General features: G+C 46.1%; 1 protein-coding gene across 2 annotated transcripts in view; it reads left to right on the forward strand.

Moving 5' to 3' along the window:
• The window catches only part of NLK (nemo like kinase), a 278,351-nt gene that overhangs the window by 93,760 nt on the left and 164,907 nt on the right, over window positions 1-19,684 (forward strand). For both annotated transcript variants that reach the window (XM_060258771.1, XM_060258770.1), the window contains exons 2-3: window positions 9,666-9,795; window positions 16,581-16,636. In XM_060258771.1, the coding sequence (XP_060114754.1) occupies window positions 9,666-9,795; window positions 16,581-16,636 (186 nt within the window). The remainder of the gene's footprint in view (window positions 1-9,665; window positions 9,796-16,580; window positions 16,637-19,684) is intronic.

The following is a 19,684-nucleotide window of genomic DNA, read 5'->3' on the forward strand; positions in this document are numbered from 1 at the left end:
TATGCCGTTCTTTGGGGAACAAAGGTAAAATAGTGGCGTTAGCAAAAACCCTAGTTGGAAAGATTCCTTTTAATGTCAAGTAGCCCCTATGTTTCTAAATCATTGTGGGCATTTGGGGGCTCTTAAAAGTTCAGCAATAATTTCTGTGCTTGGTTTGCGCTGGGTAAAACGTCTAATGAAGTTAGGTCTACTGTAGCATTATACTCTGGAAAAAGGAATCTCAAGTGAAAACAGCCTGCTTTGTAATCTTCCAGATGGGCATCCTGCCCTTATAGTGGCTCACTGTAATACAGACCTTATGCGTTTGTAAAGTCAAGTTATAAGGTCTCTTCCTACAGATTAGCTTCTGTCCTATGATTTCATCTTTTAGGGCTGTGCCTCTGAGTGGAACATTGGCTCTATCCTCTGTAGTACCAGGGAGAATCACTGAGTTTGATTGATTGGCTGTCATTTATATATAACAGATAGACAGACTGTTGTATGTATATAACTAATGTGTACAAGATGTTTGAACAATGAAAGAAGGCAGAGGAAAGCATTGATTTTGCATTGTCACCTCTTATCTAACAATGTAATGTAAATTAAAACAAATAAAATCATCCCCTCCAACCCCCTATCCCTGCACTTCATTTTACTGGAAGATGCAATAAATGTGACTTGTCAGTGGACTAAATATAGAACAGTAAGGGAGACATATGTTGGGCATCACATATTTCAATCTGGCAAAAGCTAACCATATGACACACTCAATATGATACACTCAAAGCTAGTGATGGCCCAGGGCTCTTCCCACACACACTGCCATGCTGGCTCTCTAGTTTACAGTAATGCTAGACAACAGCCTCCCCGCTATTCTTCATGGAAATCGTTGTCTTAGCACCTTAATTTGCTCCTACACATGAAACTAAAGTATGGTCAATTGATCTTGTTCTTACAGTTACTCTTGTCCTTGCCTTTGCTCCAGCTGAAGTTTATATTATAAGCTCCTTGGGCAGAGATCTGTCTTGCTTGTGTTTCACTGTAAAATGCCAGGCAATGCTTCTAAATGGTGCTTGCATCTGCTACATTTCTTAGGCATCAGCAATCTCAGATGTACAAAATGTCTGAAGCAACCTGTTGCCTACAAAAACTGATGTTACTGTAAACCAGTTAGCCTCACAAGTATCACAGTGCGCTTTGCCTCTTGTAAAAAGGTAAAGGAAGTCCCCTGTGCAAGCACCAGTCATTTCTGACTCTGGGGTTATGTTGCTTTCACAGCGTTTTCATGGCAGACTTTTTATGGGGTGGTTTGCCATTGCCTTCCCCAGTCATCTACACCCCCCCCCCCAGCAAGTTGGGTACTCATTTGACCGACCTCAGAAGGATGGAAGGTTGAGTCAACCTGGATCTGGCTACCTGAAAAACCAGCTTCTGCCGGGGATTGAACTCAGGTCATGAGCAGAGGGCTCTGACTGCAGTACTGCAGCTTTACCATGCTGCGCCACTCTTGAGGACTGTCCAAATTAACTTTATGTATGTATAATGTGTAATAAAAAGTCTCCTCCCTCCCATACCCTCAGACTCACAGTGAAGACATCATGATCTGCTAATGTAAAATGTCTAATGGTCCTATTTGTCAAGCATGTGATTTCCAAAAGAACGAGTCAAGTGGATACAAAACTACGTTTATTGCTAAATCGGTATGCTCTCTTGGTGCAGGACCTTGAGGATCAACAATACATTGATACACTTCTTTTAAGTCATACATCAAAGGGTTCCCACGGGAAGGGGTGAGGAATGCCAGCCAATGCATAAACGTTATCAGTATCTCGTCCTTGCTTTCCCCAGATGGTCTACACTCCCATGTAGGAATGTATGGGAAGGTGTCACTCCTTCTCTTCTCTACTAGTTTCCTTTCCTAATTCACTACAAAAGCTATAAAGCAGGAGGGGGGGGGGGGGGAGAATAACAGAGCCATGTTACCTCGGCCCCCCATGATGTTTCACAGACCAGCTTTATGGAGGTCCCTAAAACCATAGATCACCATTTGCATTTTACATATATGAACATATAAAGCTGCCTTATACTGAATCAGACCCTTGGTCCATCAAAGTCAGTTTTGTCTTCTCAGACTGGCAGCGGCTCTCCAGGGTCTCAAGCTGAGGTTTTTCATACCTATTTGCCTGGACCCTTTTTTGGAGATGCCAGGGATTGAACCTGGGACCTTCTGCTTCCCAAGCAGATGCTCTACCACTGAGCCACCGTCCCTCCCCCTAAATGAACAGGAAAGGGTGGTGACATTTTACCATGCTTGACACTATTTATGATGTAAAAATGAAATACTTAATCCTGTGAGCACCCCATTCAGAGTCTGGTGAAAGAGGTCATTCGTGAGGTGGTGGAAGGTGCTGTCAAGCCAGATGTTATCTTTACAGCCTGTAACTTATCAACTCATGCAGATGGAGGTAACCAGCAGAAGAGCTTGGGCGAGGCAAGCCTTTTCATCAACAAAGAAAATAAAAGCATTCTGTGTAGCAGACTTCAGCACTTATCTCTGTTTTCTGATACTGTTTGTGCTGAACCAAAGCAGCTTGTACCCCAAGTTAAGAGAGAACAAACTCAACATGGCATGAAATTAGCGCACGCCCTTTCCTGTTCATTAGAATTATATTGCTACCAGCTACAAGCATGACTGATCTTTATATGAATAATTAAATGAAATGCTGATTTGTGATTTTTTTAAACCTTAAACTATTGACAAACTACAGCCCATGTTATAATATTTGGGCTACCTGAGAAACAATCTAATAAAATATTGGGCGGGAGGAGGTAGGGAGATGATATGCTCAAAGTTTACAGCAAGACAACTTTTTGAAAAGGCACCTTCTAAATGGATGCAGTCTATCAGTTTGATCTCACCACCAAAATAGGTAGCATTCTATAATGGAATGTATGGACAGATTTTTCAAGTTAACAACATCCCAGAGAAATTAGCCAGAGACTTTTTCATTCATCTCTTTACCCAGGGCTTTTTTGAGCAGGAATGCACAGGAACACCATTCTGGCTGGTATGCAAATGAGTTCCTGCTCTGTGCAACAATGGTGACATCATGGGGGGTGGCCTAATATGCAAATGAGTTCTTGCTAGGGGTTTTTCTACAAAAAAAGCCCTGCATTTACAAAAACTTTGCTTTTTTGTGTAGTGGAGTTTGTCATAATAAACTACCTCAAGTGACTGCCCTTGTGCAGCTCCTCTCTATGCACTGGGTAGTGAATTCGTTATATGATGATGATATTGGATTTATATCCCGCCCTCCACTCCAAATCTCAGAGCGCTCACAATCTCCCTTATCTTCCTCCCCCACAATAGACCCCCTGTAAGGTGGGTGGGACTGAGAGAACTCTCAAAGCAGCTGCCCTTTCAAGGACAACTCCTACGAGGGCTATGTCTGACCCAAGACCATTCCAGCAGGTGCAAGTGGAGGAGTGGGTAATCAAACCCAGTTCTCCCAGATAAGAGTCTGCACACTTAACCACTACACCAGGGGTGGCCAATGGTAGCTCTCCAGATCTTTTTGCCTACAACTTGTATCAGCCCCAGCCAGCATGGCCAATGGCTGGGGCTGATGGGAGTTGTAGGCAAAAAACATCTGGAGAGCTACCGTTGGCCACCCCTGCACTACACCAAACTGGAATTCCAGTATGGAGATGGAATTCAGTTTTGGGGGTGGGGGAGGGAGCTATCCCTGCTCAAATCAAAAATTATTTCCAACAACTTTCCTGAGTTAATTCCGAAGTACAAAATGCATATGAGCACACAGTTTTAGTTAGAAAGGAGATCCGTGGTGATGGTCTGAGAAAGCAACATAGATGCGCCTTTTCATTTGAATCATTTTATCTAATACTGGGAGAGGGCTGTAGCAAAGAAAAATTTGAGGCAAGATATATTGACTTGTGTTTCATTCATCTGTCTTGGTTTTGTATTTTACCATCATCAATATTTATTAAGATTGAAAGATCAGCATTAGTTAACCAGCACAATTTATGTATAAATATAAAATGAATATGAAAGAATCGTTTTTGAATTTGTCATGTGTTGCTTTTTCCTTATTGTTTATATAATGTTTATGTATTTTTTTCAGTAATTCTCTTCCGTTCAGTAAGCACTGTTCATGTGTATGTTTAAGTTAGACAGCACACTCCACATATCATTTGCTAGGTGCTGGAACTGGTAAGGTTCAGCAAAGTTGAAATGTCTCTCCCCTCTTCCATTGAAGGCTAGATTATAGTAATGCATTGTAGATGGGTCTGCCCCTGACAACTGTTTGGAAACTTCAACTGGTACAGAATACTGCAGATAGGTCACTGTCCAGTTTATGCCAATACAAGTATTTAACACCTGTGCTTCAGTAGCTTTGTTGGTTACCCATTTCTTTTTCGGCATAAATCAGGGTGCTCGCTGTTACCCTTAAAGCTCTTCAAGGCCTGGAGCTGCATGTTGTAAAAGACTCCCTTTCCCCATATAAAGCTTTGCATAAGCTAAGGTCATCAGGTGTCTCGCTTTTGATAGTCTCTCAATTCAGCTACAGCCTGTTTTCAGTGGCTTCACCCACACTTTGGGAGAGCCCACCTGATATGGTACAGGAAGCTCCTGCACTAACTTCCTTTTGTTAACGTTGCAAGCAGAATTATTTTGACACACTTTTAATGAAAATGGCTCTGGCAGCTGGTAGTGATAATATTGCAGTTTTAACTTGATGTATTAATTCAGGTATTTAACATTGTGGTGCGGTGGCTAAAAAGGCAAATGCAGTATTGGGCTGTATTAACAGAAGTCTTGTGTCCAGATCACATGAAGTGATGGTATTGCTTTACTCTGCTCTGGTAAGACCTCACCTGGAGTATTGTGTTCAGTTTTGGGCAATACATTTTCAGAAGGATATAGACAAGCTGGAACGGGTCCAGAGGAGGGTAACGAAGATAGTGAGGCGTCTGGAGACCAAGTCCTATGAAGAAAGGAGCTGAGCAAGTTTAGCCAGGAGAGGAGGTGGCTGACAGGTGATATGATCACCAACATCTTCAAGTACTTGAAGGGCTATCTTATAGAGCAGGGGTGGCCAACGGTAGCTCTCCGGATGTTTTTTGCCTACAACTCCCATCAGCCTTTTGCCTACAACTCCCATCAGGGTGGTGAGAACCAGAGAGGATTGTGAGGCACTCCAAAGGGATCTGTTGAGGCTGGATGAGTGGGCGGCAATGTGGCAGATGAGGTTCAATGTGACCAAGTGCAAAGTAATGCACATTGGGGCCAAGAATCTCAGCTACAAATACAAGTTGTTGGGTTGTGAACTGGCAGAGGCTGACCAAGAGAGAGATCTTGGGGTTGTGGTAGATAACTCACTGAAAATGTTGAGACAGTGTGCTATTGCAATAAAAATGCCAACGCCATGCTGGGAATTATTAGGAAGGGAATTGAAAACAAATCAGCCAGTATCATAATGCCCCTGTATAAATCGATGGTGCGGTCTCATTTGGAATACTGTGTACAATTCTGGTCACCGCACCTCAAAAAGGATATTATAGCATTGGAAAAAGTGCAAAAAAAGGGCAACTAGAATGATTAAAGGGTTGGAACACTTTCCCTATGAAGAAAGGTTAAAACGCTTGGGGCTCTTTAGCTTGGAGAAACATCCACTGCGGGGTGACATGATAGAGGTTTACAAGATTATGCATGGGATGGAGAAAGTAGAGAAAGAAGCACTTTTCTCCTTTCTCACAATTCAAGAACTCGTGGGCATTCAATGAAATTGCTGAGCAGTCAGGTTAAAATGGATAAAAGGAAGTACTTCTTCATCCAAAGGGTGATTATGTGGAATTCACTGCCACAGGAGGTGTTGGCGGCTACAAACATAGCCAGCTTTAAGAGGGGATTGGATAAAAATATGGAGCAGAGGGTCCATCAGTGGCTATTAGCCACAGTGTGTGTGTGTGTGTGTGTATACACACGCCCACACACATATATTGGCCACTGTATGACACAGAGTGTTGGATTGGATGGGCCACTGGCCTGATCCAACATAGCTTCTCTTATGTTCTTATGTTCAGCCCCACCCATTGGCCATGCTGGCTGGGGCTGATGGGAGTTGTAGGCAGAAAGCATCTGGAGAGCTACCATTGGCCACCCCTGCTATAGAGGATGGTGTGGAATTGTTTTCTGTTGCCTAGAAGGTAGAGCCAGAACCAGTGGGTTGAAATTAAATCATAAGAGCTTCCGGAAGAACATTAGGAAGAGCAGTTCCTCAGTGGAACAGGTTTTCTTGGGAAGTGGTGGGCTCTCCTTCCTTGGAGGTTTTTAAATAAAGGCTAGATAGCCATCTGACAGCAATGCTGGTCCTGTAATTTAGGGGAAGGTATTTGGGAATTTCCTGCGTTGTGTAGGGGGTTGGACTAGATGACCCTGGAGGTCCCAGCTCTATGATTCTGTGAACTGTGTTTTTAATTGAGTTTATCTCTGTTTTGTAAGCCATACTGGGCATTGTAGAAAGCTAGGATATAATTTATTTATATATAAATAAATATGTAAAATATAAGAAACCTCATGCAGCAGATCATACTAAAATATGCACTGAGTAACTTTTTTTCAGTGGTTGCATACAAAACTAATCTTTTTAGCTGGTTAATACTGTAGCAGTTTAATATTGCAGAGTCTTTTAATGGGAAAGGTGGCCTACCAGAAACAGATTAATTAAATGCCAGCACGTGATTACATTTTGCTCTCATTAAGCATTGTGCAACAGAAGCAAGCAGTTTTAGTAGTGCATGGCATGGGGATCTGAACCATAAACTGATCTCACCATGGAACAGCATATTTTGCAATGTTTGTAATACAGTCAGGATGTGGTTGGAATTGTTGTATTTGTATTGTACTTTTCAACCAAAGATGGGCTGGCAAACAACAAACAAAACCTAATAGCTTATAAGTACCAGTCATAAAACATGGTTTGCATTGGCTACTCTCAACTAACAGCCCAATCCTGAGAACCACCGTGTAGCTGCACTCGAGTGCAGAACTAGTGTAGGCGGCCGCAATCAGCTCCCAAAGGGGAGACGTTATGCCAGGCGGGAGCCAGGTGGGGAGGGGGAGCGCAGGCGGACAAGCAAGAGAGAAGCTGTCACCATGGTAATTCCACCCATGCCATGCCATTGGCCTGCTGCCGAGGCAGGGGCGGGACCACAGGATTGGCCAGCCTGTTGCATGTGACTGGGAGAGGGGATGGAAAGCCTGTGTCGGAGAGCCCATCAATCCCCTCACACCCTTCCGCTGTCACGGCAGACAGGCAGAGGCATGCGCAGACATACAGGATGCACAAAGAAGTGCAGGAGTTTGCTGCCATAGACAGTGGCTGGAATGTATGCCTGGGAGTTAGCAGATCACCAAGTCCAACAGACACTCCCCCATCCTGAGACCTCCTGTGTTGCCCCAACTCCCCCTGCCATGGAACACCTCCCCTGGGGGCTGCAGAACTCAGAGCGTGAGCTGTTGGGCATGCATCCACTTAATCAGCCCCCCCCTTTTGTGCCCTGTGCACAACAGCCTTGGTGGGTCAAGTAGGCCATCAGCCGAGCCAGACTGAGGGGCAGCAACTCCCCTTCCCTGTCCAGCCATGCAGGGGCAGTGTGGCGGCTCAGAGCCATCTCGCCACCCATCCCCAAGAACCACCATCCCAGGCATTCCCTCGAAGAGGCCAGTGACAGAGTGGTGTGGGGGGGAGGCATACAGGGAACGTGCAGCAGATGCCAAGCAGGAGAGAGAACAGAGGGAACAGCTCAGACTTTATTTTTCCAGAACAGAGTGCAATGGTTTCCCCAGTGCATGTTGGGCAATCTCACCAGGGGCTGGGCTCCATTCAGAGTGTTGGGCAGGAACAGCTATGGGATTGGTGGGGGTTATGGGGCACCACACATGGAAGCCTGTCTTGGATTCCCACCTGCAAAACAGAGACAGAGATCAAGAGCACCTGCAGGGGAGCGGGCTGCGTTTCAGCCAGGCACTCTCCTAAAGGGACAGTCTTCGACCCACCTCCCCACATCGGGGCAGCTGCCAGACACCCCCCCCCCCGGGTGCCTTGCTAGGGGTGGGAATGTGGCAGAGGACAGACCAAGGAAAGGGAGCACGCAGCAGTACAGGGGAGCAGGGCCACCAAATGCCCCCTGCCTGAGCCCGCTGCCTGGTTCAAGTGTCCCCTGCTGGAGACACTTGCACACCAACCGGTCTTGAGCAAGGGGAGGGGGAGGACAGTGGTGGTGCACAGTTGCACTTACCCAGCCATGGGCAACAGTCCTTACACACTGAGCCTCCGGAAGCTGGAAACCTGTGGAGACCTGGAAACAAGAGCAGTTGGCCCAGTAGAGAGACCTCGCTCTCCCCCTCGCAAGTTAAAGATACTGTCAAAGCAATCGCGCAGTGAAGAGCTCATAACCAAAGTGCCTGTCCCTCATTCTAAGTCCGCATGGCAGGGAGCTCCCTGGCAGAGGCCCTTGCCACATGTGGCTGTCCCTAACAACTGAGTTATGCGAGGCCAGAGCAGAAGTATTTCTAGGAGAGGGGGAACGGCGACTGGTTGCTGGGGAGGGGGCTCTTCCGCCTGTGGCGCGAGGGGATTGGTGAGGCAATTACACCGCTTCCTAAGGGGTCTGTGAGTTCCCCTGGTGAGAGCAATTTTTGTTTTCAGTTTCAATGAGTGCCTATAGGATGCGCTGCTGTTTTCGCAGACGTAACTTTATGCCTCTCGGGGGGGGGGGGGTGTCATGGCCCGAACTCCTTAGGGAGCCGCCTAAGTATGGCTGTGCCACTGACTCCTCCCCCTCTTGTACCAGAGCATCTCACTCCACCGCACTTCCGCCAGTGCTTGGGCGCAGCCCTCAAGTGCCACTGCTCTCAGGCAGGGCGGCACTCCGGCAGCCCCACGCTGATTTAAGTCCCGTCTACCGCGGCAGAGCTGGACTTGTGCTAGCGCAAATGCCACTTGTGCCAACGTAGTGGATTGTCTGCTCCCAAAACAGTTCCCCCCCCTTAGGATTGTACTCTTAAGTCTGACCACAAGGGGTGCATTCACCTGGTTACTGACCCACACTTCCCCATCTCAGGATTGGCAGCTAATATGCAAAAAGTGTACTTCATATCCAGGATCTGTCTAGGGCCACCAGGGAGAACCAGTCAGGATGCAACTGGCATCCCTCCAGCTGTCTGTTCCAACCCCCAGAATTGACAGTTCCTGTACAGAAAGTGTACTTAATATACAGGATCTGCCTGGGGCCATCAGAGAGAACAGAGCACGAAGATGCTGGTCTTTCCTCCTGCTGTTAGTTCTTCCATTCATGTTCCAGTTGCCATTAGTGGGGCCTTCAGAGGGAGGGCTAGCTGAGAATCCCTTCCCCAGGACCATTTTTGTTGTTGTTTTGATTCCTGTTAGCTTCCTTTGGAGCCAAATCTTGGCTAAAAAGCATTGTAAAAATATAACAAATTACAGCAGAGATAGTTTCAGGATTTTTGCTTCCTTGATGTGCTCCTTTGAACCATGCAGACCTACCCAGCTAATATTTTAATGGCTTCTTTGTGATAGGAGTGGAGACTGGTTTAAAAGTAAGCTTGGCACTTAATTTGTTGTTGTTTCTTCCTTCTTCAGGTCAGTAACAGATCCACGAGATGGAAAGAGAGTTGCACTCAAAAAGATGCCCAACGTCTTCCAAAATCTGGTCTCTTGCAAAAGGGTCTTCCGTGAATTGAAGATGTTGTGTTTTTTTAAGCATGACAATGTAAGTGGTGTGTGGCTTGTTGATGAGGTCTGACTCTCATAATTACTGTGACTCCCTGCCACCCTTTAGTAAGCAGTATAAGCCTAATATATTCTTTGACCTTTATGAAGGTTCCACAAGGAACTTGCCTCTGTAGAAATTTGGTTGAATTGGTTAGTGCCAAACAAGACATCTAGACTGAAGCTCTGGTGCTGATGCATCCCTGGCTTCCTGTGAACTGTGATTGACAAATCAGGAGCCATCCCTTGGAAAGCATCTCCTGTTAACTTAGGTCAAGTGGCTTTGTTAACTGTAGCTAAAGCATCTGGGGTTTGAATCAGCAGTGTGAGGTTGCAGGAAGGATGTCACATTCCCAAGGATGTCACATTCATGATTGTTAACTGTGCTTATTTAGGGAGCCAGCTTTCCATTTGTACAAGTCCTAAGTGTTCTTGTGAGAATCTCTTGTTTTTCTTGTTTTTCGAATGCCTGTGCAAACAGTACCTGCTTTCAACTTATTTCAAGTAATGTATTACATTATTGCCAGTGTAGACATCATCCCACATCACAGTGAGCCAGTATACCTTGAAAAGGCCTTTTGCAAGCAATTTAAAAGGGAGCTTAAACAAGTTTAAACAAATGCCAGTGAAAATGTTCTTAATAGAGGACTTAACAATCCTCACCAAAATAGCCACAGTCCTTTAACTACTATGTAGAATTTTCCTTCAGCATGTCTGTCAGAATATTCATTTCAGCTACTTCTAAAAAATTTTCCATAACTTCTTTTGGAGGAACCTCTGCCCTCTTCCAGTATTTGGCATAAACCAGGGTTTCCCAAACTCCCCCCAAGGCCCAGTTATTTTTACACTTCTCCTTCGTGGCCCACTAAAATTTGGGCCAGGAGACTTTGGGGGTGGAGCCGGGAAACAGGAAATGATGCACAAACAAGCCAGAAACTCTTGCAATGTTTTGTTTAGAAAAGGTATGAGAATAGTGGTATTATGTAATGCAATTTTAAAAATAAAACCTTAAGAAAAAGCACAAGGACCACACAGAAAACTGAAAATATAAAATGTTCTCAGCCTGGGAAAACATGAAATGGCAGCCTGGGGAACCATGAAATGGCAGGGCATTTCAAGCTTCTCCCCCCCACCCCTGGTCTACTCAGATTAGCAATGGCAGGGAAAGAAGGAGGATGTCAGACAATGGAACTTCAAATTAAGCAAACTCCATTTGTTACAATGTTAAGCCTTTATTTGATAGTTCATAGTTTCTGAGCGCAGCAAGATTGGAGCTGATACTTTTCCCTAGAAGCATAGATATTTTAACGAGTTGTACATCAAAGGTTTCTAAACAATCTACATTCCTTAGGGTTTGTAGAATCTTTTGGGCTCAAGTGCCATGTTCTACTGGAGAAAGTTTTCCTTCCAGACGTTTCGTTCTCAGCTGCGGAGAACATCCTCAGTGGCGTTGCAGCCGGAGCAGGCGCTCTGACCTTCTTGGCTACTGTGCATTGAGTGGGGCCAGGGCTGCTGGAGAGCTGCTATTTCTAGGCTGGAGGGGGTGTGATGAAAGGGCAATTGGTTTGTGGATGTGCCCATTGTTTGGTGGTGCTTCCTGGAAGGGTAGTGATAAGGAAACTGGCTGTTGAATGTGACCATTGTTCTGTGTTAATTACTGGGAGGGTTGGAAGGGGTGTGAAGATAAGGAAGATGGTTGTTGACTGTGCTGATTGTTCTGTGAAATTTGCTGGTTGTTCTGAAACTTTCTGCAATTTATAGTCTGTAGGGTGTTTTGCAGAGTTGGGTACCAAGATTGGTGGATGAAAATGCCTTCTTCCTTTCTGTTAAAATTGTGCTGGTGTTTGTAAATCTCAATAGCTTCTCTGTTCAGGCGGGTATGATAATGTGAGACCGTAGAAAGGACTTCAGTTCTTTCAAAGTGGATGACGTGGTCTCCTTCTTGAAGTGCATGTTTAGCTACAGCTGATTTTTCTGGCTGAAACAAGTGTTCGGTGAGACGGGTGTTGGGCACTACCCAACGCAGTATCAACACCCGGGTTGGTGCTTTCTTGGGATCGGTTTTGACCCCCGGTCGAGCCTCACGTCCCCCCTTCGCCCCTTGTTGCTGCTGTTGCTGCAGGGCAATGTGTCTCATGTTGGTCTCGACTTCCCCCGCCAGCTGTATCCACCCCACCAGGGTGGCCGGTCGCGCCTGGTGGAACGCCCGGTCCAGGAGGCTCGCGTTGAGGCCCCGTTGATAGGCTTCGATTCTCATCCTTTCGTTCCAGCTCCGGACCTTAGCGCAATGGGCTCTAAAGCCGGCCGTGTACTCCCTCACCAACTTTGATCCCTGTTGTAAGTCGCGCAGGGCTGTGAGGGCCCTCACCTCTTGGAGAGGGTCCCCATACTGATGTAGCAGCGCTTGTAGGAAGCCTTCCACGTTGGTCAATTCGGGGGCTCGGCTTTGATACAGGCTCACATACCATCGCCTGGCGGCTCCTTTCAGCTTCGACCCCAAGTAGTCCACACGGCTGGGATCATCAGGGAAGGTGTTCCCCCAATAGTGCGTGTAGCTGTTACTCTGGATGGTGAAGTACTCTACTTCCTCCGGGTTGCCATCGAAGGTGATGTCCAGCCCTCGGCCCCTGCCTCCACCCCAGGGCCCTGGCATTAGTGGTTGTGGGGCGAACAGTCCCATTGGCCACGCTGGCGGTGCTGCCGGGATCGGTGGGACGAGCGGGCCCGGGACCACCGGAGGTCCCACCTGGGCTGGTGGTTCGGCTGGTTCTCCCAGCGGAACTACCGGTGGGTCTGGTTGTGGCACCGGCTGATCGGGCTGCGGTGCTGGCAGGTCAGGCTGTGGCCCTGGCAGGTCGGGTTGCGGCACCGGTGGATCGGGATGAGTTGCTGGCGGGTCGGGCGTTGGTCGCGGTTGCTCTCGCATCGGATCCAATTGCCGTTGCACTTCGCGGGCAGTGTGCACCGTGTTGGCTTGGATTTTGTTCCGGATCTCCCTCACCCAGTTCCGCATCTCATCTTTCAACTGTTTGATGCTCTCCTCGCCCCTTGGGGTTCGGCCATCGTCTCGTTCCGGACCACTTCCTTGCCCATCCTCGACGTGCTCCTTTCTCGGGACGCTGTCCCCACTGGCATCCGGTCTAGCGAATATGTTTTCGTACCGTCCCGCCGCCTCGTCCATGAGGGTGGTTGAGGTGCGGGGCTTCCACTTCTGCAGGGTGATGAGAAGCGTCTGGAAGTGTAGTGGGAACCCCCTTTTCGCCGGACAACGGTGACTCCGGGAGGGGTTTTCGGCTCTTCCACAGGATCGGTGGGTTCTCCGTTATCCAGAAATTTGGCAGCCATTCAGCTTTAAAAGTTGCCAGTTCGGATAAACCCGTATTGGATCAGTTCCAAAATGTCAGACAATGGAACTTCAAATTAAGCAAACTCCATTTGTTACAATGTTAAGCCTTTATTTGATAGTTCATAGTTTCTGAGTGCAGCAAGATTGGAACTTATACTTTTCCCTAGAAGCATAGATATTTTAACGAGTTGTACATCAAAGTTTTCTAAACAATCTACATTTCCACAATGGAGTGATGCATTTCACACAGTTGTTTTCTCTTATCTCGTTGTGGTTCCTATTCTCACAGGGACGACCAAACTGGCCTTCCCTGAGGCATTTTATCTTCAAAGGGTTTTGCCTTTGTTAGTATCAGGGACAGGAATTCACACTAGTGTTAGTAGCAACTTTACTTCTACTTTGATATGTAAGGTTTCTGCTTGGGGTTAACAGCATATGGTAGAAAATGGAGTCAGTTAAGCTAAGCAGTTCATCACAGTTTAAACCCATCATCATATTATCATAGTAACTTTCCAGTGTCTGACAGAGGAAAGAAAGGGTGACAGGGGAAAAGTCTGACAGAATGAGAGAGGCGGGGAAGGAAGGAAGGAGAAGACAGGGGAAAAGACTGAGAAAGAAAAAAGAAAAAAAGAGGCGGAGAGTTGGAAACAAATATAGAAAAAAAGAAAGAGAAAGGAAATAGGAAGGAAGGAAAAGGGAGGAAAGGAGTGAAAGAAAGGAAGGACAAAAGGAAGAAAGATAAAAGAAAAATGGAAAGAAATGGGATGGAAGCAACTCACCTTTAAAACTGCTCACTCTTGCAGCGCAGCTGACTATCCCGCTGCTGCCTCCCTCCCTTTCCCACTGCAGGTCAATTTCAGGCTGTAAAGCCTCTACTGGGGTAAAGCCTCCCTCCTTCTGGGGGAAACCGGGCCATGAAGGCCTCAACGCGGGGCTGCGGGGCCTCCTGTCCCCTGGCCGTCCCTCGCTTTCCCCCGGCATCACGCCTCCCCCTTCCGCAAGGCGTCGTGCCCCTCTGCACCTCCTTCTCCCTCCCTTCCCTACCTTAGGAAGGTCAGTTTCATGCTGCGTAAAGTCCCCCCCCCACGATTGCCGGTAAATCAATGCTGAGCTCACTCCGCGCTAGGCCAAGCCGGCAGCTTGAACAGGTCACAGCTGAAAAGGGCATGTGGCTCCTTTCTCGCTGGCACTTCCTTCCCATCCAGGAAGTGCCAGTGAGAGAGGAGCCACATGCCCTTTTCAGCCACAGTGTGTTCGAGCTGCTGACTTGGCCCAGCGTGGAGTGAGCTCAGCGCCGATTTCCTGGTGATCAGTGGGGGGTGGCTTTACGCAGCATGAAATTGACCTGCCTGAGGTGGGGAAGGGAGGGAGAAGGAGGCGCAGAGGGGCATGATGCTGTGCAGGGCGGGGGTGGAGGCGCGATGCCAGGGGAGGTGAGGAGTGGCCAGGGGATGGGAGGCCCCACAGCCCTGCATTGAGGCCTCCGTTGCCCAGTGCTGGGTCGTGACCCTGCTTTTGAGAAATGCCAGCATATACAATTCTAGCTGCAGTCACTGTATGTGTGAACAAATATTTGGGTTTTTTATCTATTTCATCATCCGTAATATTCAAGAGAAACATTTCTGGTTTAAAAGATATAGCTAAAGACAACACCTTTTGTAATATTTCATGAACCAAACACCAGTAACTCATCACCTTTTTACACATCCACCACATATGAAAAAAACTATCCACATGAGCTTTGCATTTCCAACAATCATTTGCCATTCCTGAATACATTTTAGCTAATCTCAGGAATTACATACCATCAATAAAACATTTTATATGCATTTTCCTTAAATGCCACCAATTTTGTTATTTTCTCATGAACTTTCCATATTTGTAGCCATTAAGGTCACTATTGTCTGCCCAGACTAGCCATGACTCTCTAGGGCATCAGGCTAAGATCGCTCGTATCACCTCTTGCCTGTTCTTAATTGGAGATGCTGAGGATTGTAACCTTGAACCTTCTGTGTGTGTTGGAAGCAGATGCTTTGCTGCTGAGCCGCAGCCCCTCCCTAGATATTAAAGTAGTACATATATTATAGTAGTATTTTATAAACCATATGAAGTGTAAAAGTCCTTGAAAGACGGCAGAAATGTAAAAAATCCTCTACATTAAGATGTTTCCTTGTTAAGAAACTGCTTGGGAACCCCAGCAATGAAAATGGGTGGAACAGAAATGCTCATGATGACAACATACAAAACTACAAGAGAAATGAGATAGGGCATGTTTGAACTACACAAGGCTAACATTGGTGGTTTATTAGTAGAAATCTTGTGCTTAATGCAAGAAACTGAGACTAAATTCTGCATCCTGGCTTCAGACTGCAGAGCTTGCAATAGATGCATCAAAAGCAAAAAACAAACAGAAGCCCCTTTGTTCTGAGAGGTTTATACTAGTGCCATGACATGAAATATGTTTAGAAATATCCAGAGAAAAAGAAAATGATAAGAATGTTCCCCACTCTCACCAAGGAAGTGAGCAGACAGGCTGAAGCACCTTCTGTTATCTGATTAATTAACTCATGACCTAGACTTAACCCATCTAGCCATGCTGATCCGTGCTTCTGTAACCTCACAGTTGGATAACTGCAACATGCTCTATGTGGGGCTGCCCTTGAAGACAACCCAGAAATTACAGCTGGCCCAGAATGCAGCAGCCTGACTCTTGTCAGGGGCTAGTTGCCTACCTCACAGGGTTAATATGAGGGTTAAATGGAGGAGAGGAGAACAATATATGCCAGTTTCACTCATTGGGGTGAAAGGCATTGTATCAGTATAGTAAATAACATCAAACCTGCAGTCAGTGGTTTCAGAAATATGTTCACCTTTATTTTTTTTTTTGGAGGGGGGTACCTTCGCTGGGCCATGGGAACCTCTCTTGGGGCAGCTCTTGAGTCTGGGTCTGACTGTGTTGAGCCCAGATCCAGGTTGGCTTCAATCTTTGTTTTGCTGCTTCAGACAAACATGACTACCCACTTGAATCTGTTTCTCTCAGTAGTTACTTTGAGAAATGCCTTCAGTTAGGGAGGTGGATGCCTTGTTGGCCCATTCATGAGTTGTTTTCCGCAGTTGAATCAATGTTCCTGTTGTCTCTCTTTGCTGTTTGTTTCAAGGACAGCAATATGGCTGTGTTCAAGAAGCACATCTGAATGCCTTGTCAATGTTTGCTCTGTGTCAGTGCGCTGTAACTAACTGTCCTCATTTTTATGGTTTTTATGGATTTGAATCTCAGAAATTGCCTATAAATGAATAAGTATTATCTTCTTGAGGTCCAGTTTTCCTCCTCTCCCCATTCCGTTTTCAATTGCCTAATTTGTGTTTACTGTGGTGTCTCTAAAGTTAGGGCTTCTAGTATGTTCCAAGTAATCTAACTATTTTTCCTGTTTGTTTTTTAGGTACTCTCTGCTCTCGACATACTCCAACCACCACACATTGACTATTTCGAAGAAATGTATCCTAAATGTTAAACGAGCAACTTTATTTGGGATTGGTATGATTGACTCTACACTATGGAAGTTGGGAGCTGTTTTGGATTTCTAATCCTTCAGCCTTTTTGGCAACTGGGAAGGTGGCAGTTAGCACAGCTGTCATGGGCCATATGGTAAACTGTTTGGAAGAAGGGAGAAGATGGATCTTTGTCCTTAGTTGTAGAAGAGCTGCGTCAATAAATTCTGAGAGACGGGTGAGGCAGTAAGCTTGCTTTCTCCACGTTTTGAACTGTCTGTACGAAAGCAGAAAAAAAATGGCAGTAGATTAGATCACTCCTCTTTACAGCAAGCTTTTGGTGGTCTGGTACCATTCAACAGGGTGGTAAAATGGGGCTACCTGCAGGCAAACCATCTTTAAAAAGCCAGATAAGGACTGAGCATGCTCATGCAGTCTAGGTGCCATGGAATGCAGAAAATGGTTAAGAATCAGTTAAACAGAGTAGGGTAGAAATACAAAAACAGGTGGGGAAATATGCTTGAGCCCCTTACAGAATCTTGGAGAGGGTTTTTGTCTGAACGGGGGAATTCCTGAATAGCTTATCACTTGGGATTTATTGCATGTTCCCCATTTGTAATTCAAAACATGGAGAAAGGCTTGGAATTATTACCAGTATTTTTAGGGACACTCAAGGCCTCATAATGTGGATTATTTGCCTTATAAAATGTGTTACACAACCTATTGTCAAGCAATTAGATCTCAAAGTAATCAGTCCTTGATGTGAAACAAAGTATGATTGATTGATAATCCAAGATGCTTCTATTGAGCTAGGTATTGGAACTGATACATAGTAACAGTGGAAGGCATACTTAAAGGTGGCACATCAAAGGTTTCCTAAACAAAGCTACATTCTCTAAACAATGCTGTATTCACGTGTGAATCTTCACACGGTAAACTTCTTATCTCCTCTGTGGTTTCTTTTCCTGGGACCAGGCCTGAGAACCTGTCCCTGGAGGCGCTTATCTTCAAAGAGTAAATTCCTGCATTTGTTAGTAAAAGCGAGACAGGCAAAAGAGACGCGAACTACACTCTGGCTATTCCCTGCTTTGATGTGCCCAGCTTAGTTCATGGTTAGTAACATTCATGGAGCTTTACAGATACATTCAGTTAGCCTTATACTATTAGCATTGTATTATTAAAAGGAAGATTCACATTGCTTGACATACTGCCCACCCCCCCAAGCTCATGCTCGGGGTTTGTCTGGGTGCAGTAGGTAAAATCTTTTGAGAAGGAGGGGGGCTCGAAGGTCTGAGGACTTCACCCACTCATCGCAGCTAGGAGGAAAGTATTTCCAGCGCACCAAATAGTATAACACCCCCCTCTTCTTCTTGGCATCCATGCACCTCAAGATGACTCTGATCCTTCATTTGAATAGGTTTGGGCTCTGGAGGGTGGGGGTGCCAAGATGTAGCCCCTGGATCTTTGCAAAGAAGGCTGCAATGGAAAACAGGGTGGATTTTACTAAACAATGTAGGCAGTTCCAGTTCCACAGTTACTTTGTTTATTACTCTCTTTATTTTGAACGGCCCCAAGTATTTATAGGCTAGTTTCCGAGATGTCTGTGGCAATGGCAAGTTCTTGGTAGACAGGAACACTGTTTTCCCCACTTTAAATTCCCACTCCGGAGAATGCTTTTTGTCAAACTGGGCTTTGTAATCCCTCTTTGCCATTTCTAAGTTGTCTTGGATAATTGCCCACCCCTTCCCCAGAGTCTCCCACCACTGTTGGCAAGCAGTGGTGAGTGGAGTCCCGTTGTTGCTGGGCAGCAGGGGGAAGGGTTTCCCTTCATAGCTATTTACAATTTTGAATAGTGTTGTTTTGGTGGAGCTGTGGAGGCTGTTGTTGTACCCGTATTCAGCGAATGGGAGTAGTTCCACCCAATTAGACTGTTGATAGTTCACATAGCGCCGTAAATACTGTTCCAGAAGGGCGTTCACTCGTTCCATCTGACCGTCCGTCTGCGGGTGATAGGCGAACCTCAATCCTTGCTCCATGCCTGTCAATTTACAAAACTCCCGCCAGAAGTTGGCAACGAACTGTGGCCCACAATCGCTAATGACCTTGTCCGGGAACGAGTGTACTTTTACCACATGTTGAAAGAACAAGTATGCAAGCTTTTTTGCTGTGAGAAGTTTTTTACAAGGAATAAAATGTGCTTGCTTTGAGAATGTGTCCACCACCACTAGCCCAGGTAGTCAAGTTCCGTTTGGTGAAACTCGCACTTTCACAGTTTAGTGTACAGTTTGTGCTCGTACAGGGTGGTGAGCGCTTTTCTCCCTAATTGGATGTGGGAGGGCAGGTCCTTTGAATAAATAATGATGTCATCCAGGTACACCACCACCCCCTTGTACAGGTACTCCCTTAGGACCAGTAAGCGTCTCTCAGGTCCAATTTGGTGACGACACGGTGCTTAGTAGGTCCTTGATTAGGGGGATGGGGTAGGCGTTGGACATTGAAATCCCAGTTATCCCGCGAAAATTGGTACAAAGTCTAGAGCTCCCGTCCTTTTTCCGGAATAGGACTGGCGCGGCATGCGGTGTGGTGGCTGACCTAATGAAGCCCCTCTTTAAGTTTTTGTCTATGAACTTTCATAGTTCGGCCTTTTCTGCCCACCCCATGGAGTACAGCTTAGCTTTGGGTAGCTCCTGACCGGGGATGAGTTCAGTGGCGCAGTCGGTGCTCCGATGCGGGGGCAACTCATTCGCCTCCTCCTCGCTAAACACCCTACGCAAATCTTGGTATTTTCGGGGAATCAATTGGATCTCTGTGGCAGGATAGGTAGACCTAACATGAGAGGAGAGATATTTGTGGTGTTTAAGAGACGCAGTGAAATTTAATTTCATTTGACAATACTGGTCAATACTTGTCTCCGTACACATTGTATACTATCACATTTCCTGCAAACACACACACCTGTCTTGTGATGTGTGTATATACTCGTAGAATCATAGAGTTGGAAGGGACCTCCAGGGTCATCTAGTCGTACCCCTGCATAATGCAAGGAATTCACAAA

This window comes from Heteronotia binoei, chromosome 18, assembly GCF_032191835.1.
Source record: "Heteronotia binoei isolate CCM8104 ecotype False Entrance Well chromosome 18, APGP_CSIRO_Hbin_v1, whole genome shotgun sequence".
Classification (NCBI taxonomy): domain Eukaryota; kingdom Metazoa; phylum Chordata; class Lepidosauria; order Squamata; family Gekkonidae; genus Heteronotia; species Heteronotia binoei.